This window comes from Raphanus sativus, chromosome 1 (genome assembly GCF_000801105.2).
Source record: "Raphanus sativus cultivar WK10039 chromosome 1, ASM80110v3, whole genome shotgun sequence".
NCBI lineage: Eukaryota > Viridiplantae > Streptophyta > Magnoliopsida > Brassicales > Brassicaceae > Raphanus > Raphanus sativus.
Window position 1 is genome coordinate 2,555,874 of NC_079511.1, and position 12,109 is coordinate 2,567,982.

At 40.2% G+C, this 12,109-nt stretch overlaps 4 protein-coding genes across 6 annotated transcripts; 1 reads left to right on the plus strand and 3 right to left on the minus strand.

The window, feature by feature from the left end:
- Window positions 1-6: 6 nt before the first annotated feature.
- On the minus strand, window positions 7-2,522 carry LOC108846954 (UPF0725 protein EMB2204-like). 3 transcript variants are annotated; one of them, XM_057004360.1, is made up of 8 exons: window positions 2,336-2,522; window positions 1,700-2,166; window positions 1,485-1,516; window positions 1,330-1,399; window positions 1,116-1,250; window positions 738-1,031; window positions 576-662; window positions 7-473 (listed from the first exon to the last, which is right to left on the minus strand). In XM_057004360.1, the coding sequence occupies exons 2-8, from the start codon at window positions 1,703-1,705 to the stop codon at window positions 144-146; spliced, it is 954 nt and encodes a 317-aa protein (XP_056860340.1). In that variant the 5' UTR covers window positions 1,706-2,166; window positions 2,336-2,522; the 3' UTR covers window positions 7-143. The 3 variants fall into 3 exon arrangements, with proteins under 3 accessions (XP_056860340.1, XP_056860348.1, XP_018475662.1); XM_057004368.1 differs by having other exon boundaries at window positions 2,009-2,166; window positions 2,336-2,520; XM_018620160.2 differs by lacking the exon at window positions 2,336-2,522 and having other exon boundaries at window positions 1,700-2,310.
- Window positions 2,523-3,063: 541 nt separating this feature from the next.
- On the minus strand, window positions 3,064-5,484 carry LOC108847103 (U2 small nuclear ribonucleoprotein A'-like). Its single transcript, XM_018620320.2, has 7 exons — window positions 5,329-5,484; window positions 5,216-5,256; window positions 4,798-4,927; window positions 4,515-4,720; window positions 4,202-4,360; window positions 3,792-3,950; window positions 3,064-3,345 (listed from the first exon to the last, which is right to left on the minus strand). Exons 1-7 carry the CDS (start codon window positions 5,480-5,482, stop codon window positions 3,340-3,342), a joined length of 855 nt encoding a protein of 284 aa, XP_018475822.2. The 5' UTR covers window positions 5,483-5,484; the 3' UTR covers window positions 3,064-3,339.
- A 197-nt stretch (window positions 5,485-5,681) lies between these two features.
- LOC108806724 (cell division cycle 5-like protein) lies at window positions 5,682-8,881 on the plus strand. The gene is made up of 4 exons (XM_018578911.2): window positions 5,682-5,926; window positions 6,035-7,780; window positions 7,992-8,273; window positions 8,386-8,881. Exons 1-4 carry the CDS (start codon window positions 5,750-5,752, stop codon window positions 8,740-8,742), a joined length of 2,562 nt encoding a protein of 853 aa, XP_018434413.1. The 5' UTR covers window positions 5,682-5,749; the 3' UTR covers window positions 8,743-8,881.
- Window positions 8,882-9,026: 145 nt separating this feature from the next.
- Window positions 9,027-11,530, minus strand: LOC108854683 (COBRA-like protein 6). Its single transcript, XM_057004354.1, has 6 exons — window positions 11,230-11,530; window positions 11,036-11,115; window positions 10,112-10,568; window positions 9,876-10,020; window positions 9,509-9,789; window positions 9,027-9,401 (listed from the first exon to the last, which is right to left on the minus strand). The coding sequence occupies exons 1-6, from the start codon at window positions 11,294-11,296 to the stop codon at window positions 9,115-9,117; spliced, it is 1,317 nt and encodes a 438-aa protein (XP_056860334.1). The 5' UTR covers window positions 11,297-11,530; the 3' UTR covers window positions 9,027-9,114.
- Between the last annotated feature and the right edge of the window lie 579 nt (window positions 11,531-12,109).

Sequence of the window (12,109 nt, forward strand, 5' to 3'; positions counted from 1 at the left end):
GACAAAATAGATTAATGCATAACAAAGTCAATTTTTTTGTAAGAAAAAAAAGAGTCAAGACATAAGTGCTGAACTAAACAACGTGCGAAGACTAATCCACACACAAAATAACATAGTAGTAGTACTCGGATAAATCACTCTGATCAACGAGTGCGCGTTCGTTTCCTGTAGACATCGAGCCTCAAACGCCAGGCTCCCCAAACACCTAAACGTTTCTTGAGCAGTGCAAATCTCTTCTTTTTCTTCTTCTCAGAAGGGTTCCAGTGCTTACCCTGGATACTCAATGACCTCGTAGACTCGTCGTACACACGTCTAATGATTGCTCTAAGCTCAGAAGGCTTACCACCCCGAAACTTGACCAAGTCTCTGTAGACAATGTAAACGACAGCGTTTGTGGAGTTGATTCTCGCTGGCTCTGCAACATAGAGACTTCCAATGGTCACTTGGAGAATATGGAAATCAGAGAGCTGACTCTGCCAGAAAAACACATACAAAAACAGTTAAGTTTCATGATCATCAGATAGTTAATTAAGTAAACAACATTGCAAATAAGAAAAAAGAAAACAAAAACTTACCTCGGACACACCCCTACTCGAGGTACAATGTACAAGATCCAGATACAAACGAACCCAAGGAGTGTTTCGCAGCTCATGTTCCTCCAACTACCAAAAAAACCCCAATAAAAAAAAGTAGAGGAAAACAGAATTGTGTAATAGGTGTTAATAAATTGTTTTTACCATGTAAAAATGCTGGGTATCAGTTATCATCTCTGAGGAGGGCCAGGGAGGCAGAGGTAAACTAAGTTCGCAGCCTTGTTCGCAAAGTGGAGGCGGCTCCTCTAAACCTCGAGGTCTAGCTATGTCGACCGAGATATCTAAAACACCAAGAGCTTTTTCACAGACTAGAGCCTGGAATGGTTGTAACTGCCAAGAAACTGGATCGAATGCTTCCATGATAAGAAAGTAGGGGGCAGCACAAGGATTCATTCCCTTGTTGAAACTCTTTAAGCTAAAGAGTTCCCAGTCAGTACCCTGAAACAATATAATTTCAAAATATGAAAAAGTAATAAACTGATAAAAAAAAGAGTGTAAAAAAATTTAAAATATGATTATTACCTCCAATAGATTGTAACGATGAATCCCCAACTCGGCATAACGATAGACCAAGGCACGATTTCGATACCCAGGAACATGGTACTCATAGTTGAAGTGCATCAACTTTGTGTCAGACATGGGTAAATCACCAAAGCCCTAATTAAGGAAAAAGATATCAAATTTAGGTTTCTAAATCAATAGAAAAAAACAAATTGAATTTGGCTTTAACACTTACATCAAATGGACGATCACTCACGGAAGAGTCTCCTTGTGAATCGATCATCATCAGCTCGGGGTGATATATCCTTCATTCACAAAAAAAAAAAAAATTCAATCAAGACTCCCTCAAACAATTGAAGCTAAACCCTAGATAACGTGGAAGACACTTACGGATCGTTTTCCACAGAGTAATCATCATCAACCTGTCAAGGAAACCAATCAAACAGTCTTTCAGGACTTTTACCGCACAATAAGCATCAACTTTAATACTTTGCCCAATACTATTTCCAAGTTCCAAATTCCAAAATGGTCTACTTAGATCTCAATCCTAAAAACGCTTGTCTAAGCTAAAGTAGAAGAGAGAAATTTCATAATGTGAACTTTACCTCCATGGGATCAGAACCGTCAATAACACCAGATGAAGGTATATATAATCTCGAATTGTATAAAACCCAATAATAAGAATAACTCTCTTATCAATCTCTTAAGAATAACTCACTCAAAAACTTTAAGCTCTCACACAATCACGAAACTCATTAAGTTATGCAACACACATACATCTCCTTATATATAACTCAAATTACCTAAACTCATATTTGATATTTTCCTAATCCTTTAAACCATAACTCAGGTAGAATTAGGAGTTAACTTATTTCTCATGTTTCCTTTTTTTTTCAAGCTTAATCCAACATTACATAGATAGTCGAACATTGATTGCTAAACTTAGCTCTTCTGTTAGGGCCACCACTTTTAAAGTCTGTGGTTCTTCGGTAGCATCTGACCCTTTTTGAATCTCCTCAACCTCCTCTTCAGCTTCCTTAGATGAAAACAAAGCCGCAGCTTCAACTCTCTCCTGTAAGGAAAGAGTGTTTGTAAGGTGCAAAAGGTCTTCGTTTCAGGATGATATTATGGTTAGCACCGTGTAAAACTTGGGATGCAGCAAAAGCAGTAATTTTTAACTTGGCATTTAGAAAAAAACGAGGATCGCCAGTGGATAAAGCAGCACATAATAAGATCCTCACCTTGGCTTTGACTTTGATGAAATCCAGTACTCATAGTGATTTTATCTTGTGAATCACATAAAAAGCGATAATTCGGCTTTTTGGCGATATTATTATCCTAATGATTTTCCTTGATACCTTTATATCTCTAGCTTTTTATTAATGTCAGTGGTCCGTCTAACCGAGTTATCCAATCATCTCTTCGCTTCTCAGGAGATATGTACATATGCGAAAGGGATATCAAATCCATCAGTGTGAGTTTGTGAACTATGTGAAGCTATGGAAGCGGAAAGCAAAGAATCCAGCTGCTTACTTCTTAAAGCATTGGTGTGAATGTAAAAATTAATAAGAGCTACAGAAATATTGGTTGGCTCAGTCTCAGGCTCAAGATATGTGCTGTGCTGTACTCATATTCAGCTTTTATTTATTTTTAAAAATATGGTGATGATTTAATTATGTGTTGTATATAGTATGAAGGAACAGTTACAGAGCGCTAACTGTTTGAACCGACTCATGATTTGTGGCATTGGCCAACAATCATGGAAAAGAAACTGAGAAGTTTTGTAGACAGAGTCTAAGTCAACGATAGGCTTCTATTGTCATTGTTATTGTAGGACATTATTCCTATACAAAACCGAGAAGAAGCTTCCACGCAGCACGAGTGCGCTGTTTATGGGGCTGTTACGGAGAGGGAAGGTTTCAACTTTCGAGAAATGGGGAAACATGGCCTGCATCTATCTATAATCAAGTTTCCCATTAAAACGATACATTGATTAAGCCAAATAAATCTGAGAAGAGTATAACGCGAAAATAGCTTTGGGAAATATGTGTGCAGACTAAAGATTACAATCTTTTACATCATATTCTTTTCAAGGGTTCGGAAACAGATGGCTCTTGAGCAGTAGTTAACAGTTTTCCTAGCATGTGACGGGAACCTAACAGGATCGTGAAGCTTGTCAGAAATAATTGCTGAGAGCATTCTAGCAGAGCAGCAACCACGACTGGAGGAGCAACTGCCGTATTTCCTATTCCTGCACGGCGCAGAGAGTTTTTAGTACACAATCCAACCATGAGAATGCTTTTTTATGAAAATAAAACAGCGGCATCGACCTGTCAAGCAAACCAATCGCATAGACATCTACGACTTTTACCGCACAATAAACATTAAACTCTAATGCCTAGCACAATACTATTTCCAAGTTCCAAATTCTAAGAAATTACAGATATTGGTTCTCGCTTAGCCTTTTCACAGAATCACAGTTCAAGCGGAGTATTTTATTATGTTTGGTCTAGAAAAGTAAAAAAGAATGAAGAAAGAAATCAAAACTGTCAGTCACACTAGTTCGGATAACTAAAAAACCTACAACAATGAATGTAATCAAACTCCAAAATGGACTACTTTTAGATCTCAATCCTAAAAAGTTTGTCTAAGCTGAAAGTAAAAGGAGTAAAATTTCATGATAAGAAAGAACTCTACCTCCATGGGATCACCACCAGATGTAGGCTTCCCGTCTTTTGTGGCAACGTTGGAATGAACAGGATCAGGAACTATCAGGCCTGCAGGAACCTGGCCGAACTTCAAAGCCTGTTCGAGTCTGGCAATTTCTTCTATCGTCTGGGAGTTGATAATTGCAGCCTGGAACATCATGGAAATGAAGTACCCAATATTATTATCAAACGCAGAGCCTTCACTTAATATTAAAAAAAAAAATCAGTAAATGATGCTATGTCCTATCCAGGTCCTAGTTTATCTCCTCTTTCAACAACCCCAGGAAACATTCCTTCTCGAGATTTTGTGGTTTCTATCTAGGAAAGATCTTAAATTGCTCCCTACGCTACTCAGCTGAAAAATTCATCCACCCAATTTCGATATATAATCAACCGCACCTTGATAGCTAAAATCTGCTCTTGTGTTGGGGCCACCACTTTTGGAGTCTCTGAATCTTCCGTAGCATCTGGCATTTTTTTAACCTCCTCCCTAGATACCTTCTTAACCTCCTCTTCTGCTTCCTTAGATGAAAACAAAGCCGCAGCTTCAGCTCTCTCCTGTAATGGAACAGTGTTCGTAAGGTAAAAGGTCTTCGTTTCAGGATGATATTATGGTTAGCACCGTGAGATGCAGCAAAAGCAGTCATTTTAGAAAAAAAGCGAGGATGACACAGTGGATAAAGCAGTGGCACATAATAAGATCCTCCCTCACCTTGGCTTTGACTTTGATGAAATCAAGTACTCGTAGTGATTTTAGCTTGTGAATCACATAAAGGCGATAATTCGGCTTTTTGGTGATATTATTATCCAGCAAACTAAGGTACTGAAGCTTTGGAATGGAGGCAAGGGGATCAATTTCAACCAAATTCACAAGCCTGTTATTTGTAAGAACCAAAGTGTGCAGCTTAGGCAGGAACTCTGCAGAAGAAGAACAACCATAAGATATATATATAATGTATTCAAAAAATTCACGTTTTATTAGGATAGTTAGTTACCTCCAAGATTAGGATTTATCCGGGTGATCCGATTGTTATTAATGATCAAAGTTCCCAAGCGGTTGAGGAGGGGAAAGTTTTCTAGCTTAACTATCTCATTATCAGATAGATCAATCGTATCGAACTGGTCCTGCAAGCATAACAAGACAAGGTAATTAACAGAGCTTCAAACATGCGGTTTACCTTACCGGAAGACTTTCACAGAGAAGACTGACTCTAGTAAGAGTTCTAAACATGTAATAGCATATCAAAGACTGTTCCTTTCAATGAATTTTCATAATAAATTGAAAGCAGAAAACCTAACAGGAAGACTTAAAAACACTCAATCGAATCCACAAGCTCGTCTTGAAATGATGACAGACAATGAAGCAAAGAAACTCGATAGAACATGTAGCCAAAAAGCAGAGCAAGAAGGTACCTCAGTAGCACCCAAGTTCTCGATCACGGGGATCTTGTTGCCTGCAACAAAACAAAGGATTAGCGAAGAGCAGATGCGTTTAGGGTTAGTAAAGGGAACGATAACAAGATTACCTCGTAGCTCCAACTCTCTCTCCTTAATGGCATTGAAGAAATGAGGACTATTCCAGATCAAATCAGCCGTGAGCTTCACCATTAGGGTTTCACTGCTTCTTCTCGCTCTCTGCTGCTCTTCGCATAGAGAGAGAGAGAGTGACGAAGAACTCATAAAACGCACATGTGTCTTTACTACTATTATGTCAGCCCATTGGGCTTTTAATTGGGCCAATAATAAAATTTGGTCATCTTTACTTTAGCAAAAACAGTTAAAAACAAAAGGACACGTACTCGATTCAATCTTTTCTTCCTCGACCCTAATCTAGGGTTACTCTTGCGCTCCCTCCTCTGTTCTTCGTTCTGCCGATTTGCGCGAGCATTAGCTTCATATCCCCCTTAAGCTTGAAGTGCGTCGGGGAAAACAAACAGTTGAGCGAAGATGAGGATTATGATCAAGGGAGGTGTGTGGAAGAACACCGAAGATGAGATCCTCAAAGCCGCCGTCATGAAGTACGGTAAGAACCAATGGGCTCGGATCTCGTCTCTCCTCGTTCGCAAGTCTGCCAAACAGTGTAAAGCTCGCTGGTACGAGTGGCTCGATCCTTCTATCAAAAAGGTTAGTGGTTCAGTCGCTTCTCTAGATCTAGGAAACAGTAAAGAACTAGTCTTTTGGATCTCTTGTTTTAATTAGAATCTGAGTTATGTTTGTATGATGTTAATGCAGACTGAATGGACCAGGGAAGAAGACGAGAAGCTTCTCCATCTCGCGAAGCTTCTACCTACTCAGTGGAGAACCATCGCTCCCATCGTGGGACGAACACCATCTCAGTGCCTCGAGAGGTACGAGAAGCTTCTCGATGCAGCTTGCACTAAGGACGAGAATTACGAAGCAGCGGACGATCCGCGGAAGCTGCGTCCCGGCGAGATTGATCCCAATCCGGAGTCGAAGCCTGCTCGTCCTGATCCTGTGGACATGGACGAAGACGAAAAGGAGATGCTTTCCGAAGCGAGGGCGAGGCTGGCTAACACTAGGGGAAAGAAGGCGAAGAGGAAAGCTAGAGAGAAGCAGCTGGAGGAAGCTAGAAGGCTTGCGTCTCTGCAGAAGAGGAGAGAGTTGAAAGCTGCTGGGATTGGTAACAGCCATAGGAAAAGGAAGCGAAAGGGGATTGATTATAACGCGGAGATTCCTTTTGAGAAGAGGGCGCCCGCGGGGTTTTATGACACTGCGGATGAAGATCGTCCTGCTGACCAAGTGAAGTTTCCGACCACCATTGAGGATCTTGAAGGGAAGAGAAGGGCTGATGTGGAAGCGCAGTTACGCAGGCAAGATGTCGCGAGGAACAAGATTGCTGAGAGAAGGGATGCTCCGGCGGCTATATTGCAAGCGAACAAGCTGAATGATCCGGAAGCTGTTAGGAAGAGGTCAAAGCTAATGTTACCACCACCGCAGATTTCAGACCACGAGCTTGAGGAGATTGCGAAGATGGGGTATGCTAGTGACCTTCTTGCGGAAAATGAGGAGCTGACTGAAGGCAGTGCTGCTACTCGTGCGCTTTTGGCGAATTACTCGCAAACACCAAGGCAAGGAACAACACCCATGAGGACGCCTCAAAGAACTCCTTCTGGTAAAGGTGATGCTATTATGATGGAAGCTGAGAATCTGGCTAGGTTGAGAGACTCTCAGACACCTTTGCTAGGAGGAGATAATCCTGAGTTGCACCCTTCTGACTTTACTGGGGTCACTCCGAGGAAGAAAGAGATTCAAACGCCTAATCCAATGTTGACCCCATCGATGACGCCCGGTGGTGCTGGCCTTACTCCCAGAATTGGTGGTGCTAGTCTTACTCCCAGAATTGGTGGGACGCCATCAAGGGAGGGTTCTTCTTTTGCTATGACACCCAGAGGTACTCCCTTCAGGGATGAACTTCACATAAATGAAGACATGGACATGCACGAAAGTGCAAAACTTGAGAGGCAGAGACGAGAGGAAGCTAGGATGAGCTTACGCTCTGGTCTGACTGGGCTTCCTCAGCCAAAGAATGAATACCATATAGTTGCACAACCTCCTCCGGAAGAAAGTGAAGAGCCAGAAGAGAAAATTGAGGAAGACATGTCAGACAAGATAGCTAGGGAAAAGGCTGAGGAGGAAGCAAGATACCAAGCCCTCCTTAAGAAAAGGTCCAAGGTTTTGCAGAGAGACCTTCCTAGACCTCCAGCAGCTTCGTTGGAACTAATTAGGAATTCTTTGCTTTCAGCGAACCGAGATAAAAGTTCTGTTGTTCCTCCTAGTTCAGTTGATGTTGCAGATGAAATGGTAAGAGAGGAGCTTCTACAGTTGCTGGAGCATGATAATGCAAAGTATCCTCTTGATGAGAAAGCTGAGAAAAAGAAAGGAGCCAAGAACCGTGCTAACAGTTCTGGCTCTCAAGTTCCTACAATTGAAGACTTTGAGGAAAATGAACTCCTAGAGGTATGAATATCTTCCTTTATCTCATTTTACTTTGTTGTTTAGTTGAGCTACCTCTTGAGTGACTTAGTTTGCTCTTAGTTTATGGATGGATAGGTTGCTTGATAGATATTATGCACATGAATGTATATTCGCACTTGGTTTTAAGCAACATCTTTAATCTGGTATAAGATAGTGGATCTATAATGTACATTGTCCGTGTTTTGTTTGGTAGGCTGACAAAATGATTAAGGAGGAGGCACAATTTCTTTGCGCGGCAATGGGAAACGAGAGCAAGACATTTGACGAGTTCGTAGTAGCTCACGACGATTGCGTAAAGGATATCATGTACTTCCCCACTCGAAATGCTTACGGGCCCTCAAGTGTTGCCGTGAAGGCAGAGAAAGTTGCAGCGTTGCAAGTGGAGATGGAGAATGCGAAGAAAAAGATGGAGGAAGATGAGAAGAAGGCAGAACACATGAAGGCTAAGTATAAAACTTATACAAAGGGTCATGAGGTATAGTAATTACAGTCCACATTACCTTTATGTTAAAGCTGAAACTAAACGGTTGAATCACTCTTTAGTTTGGTGTAATGTTTAATGATTACACTATTTGTTTACTTGACAGAAAAGGGCAGAGACTGTGTGGAGCCAAATAGAGGCGAGTCTAAAGCAGATTGAGATTGGTGGAACAGAAGTGGAGTGCTTTAAAGCATTGAAGAGGCAAGAAGAGATGGCTGCGTCTTTCAGGAAGAAGAATCTGGAGGAAGAAGTGATAAAGCAAAAGGAGACGGAGCGGAAACTGCAAGCACGCTATGGGGAGCTGTTGTCAACGCTTGAAAAAGCAGAGGAGTTAATGGTCGGATTCCGAGCACAAGCACTGAAACAGGCGGATGTCGTCGAGGATTCTCACGAACCAAAAGAAGCTAAACTAGCCACTGGAGAGGAAGTGGACGTAGCCATTTCCATGGACGCTTCTGCGTAAACATCAATCTTTACGTACTTGAGTTTTGTATTGGTTCCATGTTTTAAGGAGACGCAGCTTGACTTTGTATGAGTAAAATGACTTTGTAAAGGATGTGATGCTCTTTTGTATACTTTGCAATGGTCAAGAAGTTTGAATACGTCAGATCTCCCTTTTAATTGTACACAATCTTTCAAGTTATGTGATTGATCTCTTGACTAAAAAAATTAGTTTCGGCTAGAGATTTTTTGGAACAGAAAGAAAATCTTAGATGTATCATTTGAAACAAAATCTAGCGTAAAGAATTTCATGCAAAAAAATCAGCTTTCTTAACCAAACCGTTGTTCTTGAAAAGGCCAAAAACACAGTGCAGGTCCAATGAAAACGCTTCAATCAAACAAATAGATGAAGGAGAAAACAGAATAAGATTGTAACAAAGCTGAAAACAGCAGAGGAGGAGGAAGAAGCATAACCGGGCAGCCTCGGATAATCATCTGGAGAAGGCATAACACATTCATCACCATTGAACAAGATTCTCCTTGGAAACGCCCAACCTTCTCTGAAACTGAAGTTCCCCATATCTTTCTTTAATAACAACTCTGTTTGCACATTACCAATCTTCCCTGCTTGAAGCAACACATCATTGTAGAACTTGACTCCCCAAAACATCCCTGTGTCATCTGAAACAAACAACCAAGAAGAAGATGTAATGATCTGAGGAAAATAAATGTTTTAACTTAGGAAAATAAATGTTTTAACTTTTTTTTTTAAACAAGGAGCTGCTTACTGATGCCGTTGTGGTAAGGTGTCAAGGATTTGTAGTTAAAACTGAAGACTTGTTCTACGCTTTTCAAGTTGGGATGAAGCACAACTAAGTTCCAGTCAGTGTAGTTCTTCATCGTGTTGAGATTCGTTGCTGTGATCTTAACCCTCCAGTACTCTCTATAGTTCACTTTGACATGCCAGTGGATGTGTATCGGACACATATGTTTCGTACACTCCACCACAGGCGATACTTCCTCCTCTGGATCATGTTTCTGTTCCAGATATGGCGGCATCTCACCAGGCCTGTACAAGCCACCAACAAGAAGATTATAACTCAGGGCTATTGTGCATGACATTATGCATCAAAAAAACATTGTTAAAATGGTTACTTGACGCAATGAGAACTAGAGCAGCCGCAGCTACACGTAGGGCAAGGAACAATGTTTCGGTAGTAGAAGGCAGAGAGTGAGACGCAGCATTTTGGTGATTGTGATGACCGAAACTGCGAGTACACGCACACTGCCTCCCATGTTGCTGCTCTCAACATCAACACACAACACATAAAATATTATATCAAGTCCATACAACATACAACAATAAATGTCAAGAAGATGAGTTTATTTACCTAGAGCTTGAGTTTTGCGACGACCCTTATCAGTACTGTACTTAGTAGGGGCCACGGTGGTAGCATTGTCGCAACTATAACCTGGAACACCTATATCAAAGTTCGAAGGCATAGTGAACTCTCCAGAGTCATCAGGGAAGCTTCCGATGGTCATGTGGAAAACAGAGACGTGGTTGGTGTGGTCCTGTGACATAGCAGTCAAGACGCCTCCACGGCAGCAGTTGGAGACTTGAGAGTTGAAAGGAGCACCGGGAAGAAGGTCGACGATGGTTGGTCGCGTGAGACAGCAGTGAGGTAGTGTTCCGCTCGAGGCAAAGGCTGAGCAGTTGCCTTGCTCTGTAGTCTCAGCTCCTCTCATGTCCCATATCACTTGTTTGCTTTCCCAATGCCAACTCAGCTTCCATCCTGGCTTGTCCACGTGGCGGTACTCTTGCATGTTCTCTAGTCTTACTTGTACCTAGCAACATTTTTGTATCAGTAATCATATGTTTTTAAAAGTGTCTAGAGTTTTACTAGTAAATAGTTATCAATAGTTAGAACATATAATCTTTAATCTTTAGTTAGAAATATCAATTATACATAACTCGAATCCTCATTGAACAAGGGCTATATGACTATATCATTACATGATGAGACTTAACAAAACGTCAAGAGGTAAAAGATGAATCCAACTTTTTAGGAAACAGAACAAACTTTTGAGTAACTTCTTTGTCTCAAGCTGAAGATTCGGACACTATTTTAGTACTTTTTTATATTTATCAATGTTCTTTTGTAATTTGTTATATCTCTGTAGTATTTGATCATAAACCCAGATTCTCCCAAGAATAAAGAAACTAATCGTCTCTATCCTGAATAATTATATTTACGTATAAACTAAAACTCATACAGAGGAGATGAGAAGAAATCTTAAGAAGATCGAGATACCGTGTGATGGCCAGGTGATGACAGAATAAGATCCCATTTGATGGTAATTTTACCAAACGGATCCAAAGGATCATACCCATCTGCAACCATTTTTTATCACTAATAATCAAAAACCCTTACTGAAAAAAATCAAAATCAAATCAAATGTTGCATAACTTACATTCTACGAAAAAAAATGAAATGAAAATACTTACGTGAGGGTGATGAGATTGTGACGAGAATGATAGTGACGGCAAACACAAGGTTTAGCTTTGCACCCATTTTTTTTGTGTAACAAGCGGATGAACAAACTAGAAGAAAGGAAACATATCACGTCGAAAATTTTCAGATTCCGATGACGAAATAAATAAGAACCATTTTATTTTGTAGAATCCTTAGATTTTGATTTGGCTTTGGGAATAAGAGAGAGAGAGAGAGAGAGATAAAAGTCTCAAGAGTTAAGTGATTTAGTGACTGTTAGTGGTTGAACGAAGAGTTTTTGCATTTGTTAACAACTCTCTTTAAATCTTTCCTTTCTATTTTTGGTTTTTTTCAGTACTTATCTCTAGCTATTTAGCTGCTAAATAAAATTGTTTACCTTACAAATCAATGATACCGGCAGGCATTAATTATATAAGGTTATATTTAACGCTTCGCGTTATCTTCTTTACGTTTAGATTGCTCTCCTGTAATTTTTTGTTATGGAATACGAAAAAAAAATCAATGATATTAGGGACTCATAGTATTTAAACCATAGCACACAATCCAGTTGCTGGTTAGTAACGTTTTCGTTTGAACTACGTATATCTTTTGATTGATAATGCAACCAGAAAATCGTATGGTCATCGATTCATTCAGAGAGAAGCAATCTTTAAATTACGAGTATAATTAATTATACACATGCAGTTAAAAGTTTTGACCAAAGTGGTGGGGATTAAGAGAAATAAAATTAAAAGATTTAAGAATTTAATTAAGTAGTAGAAAGAATGTGTCAGAACGAGATGCGTTTTTCATGAGCGTCAACGTCAAAAAGGCTCTTTTCACGCGCTCTTTGGAATTCTCGTTCGGGAAAACCATAATTAACAGTAATAACAC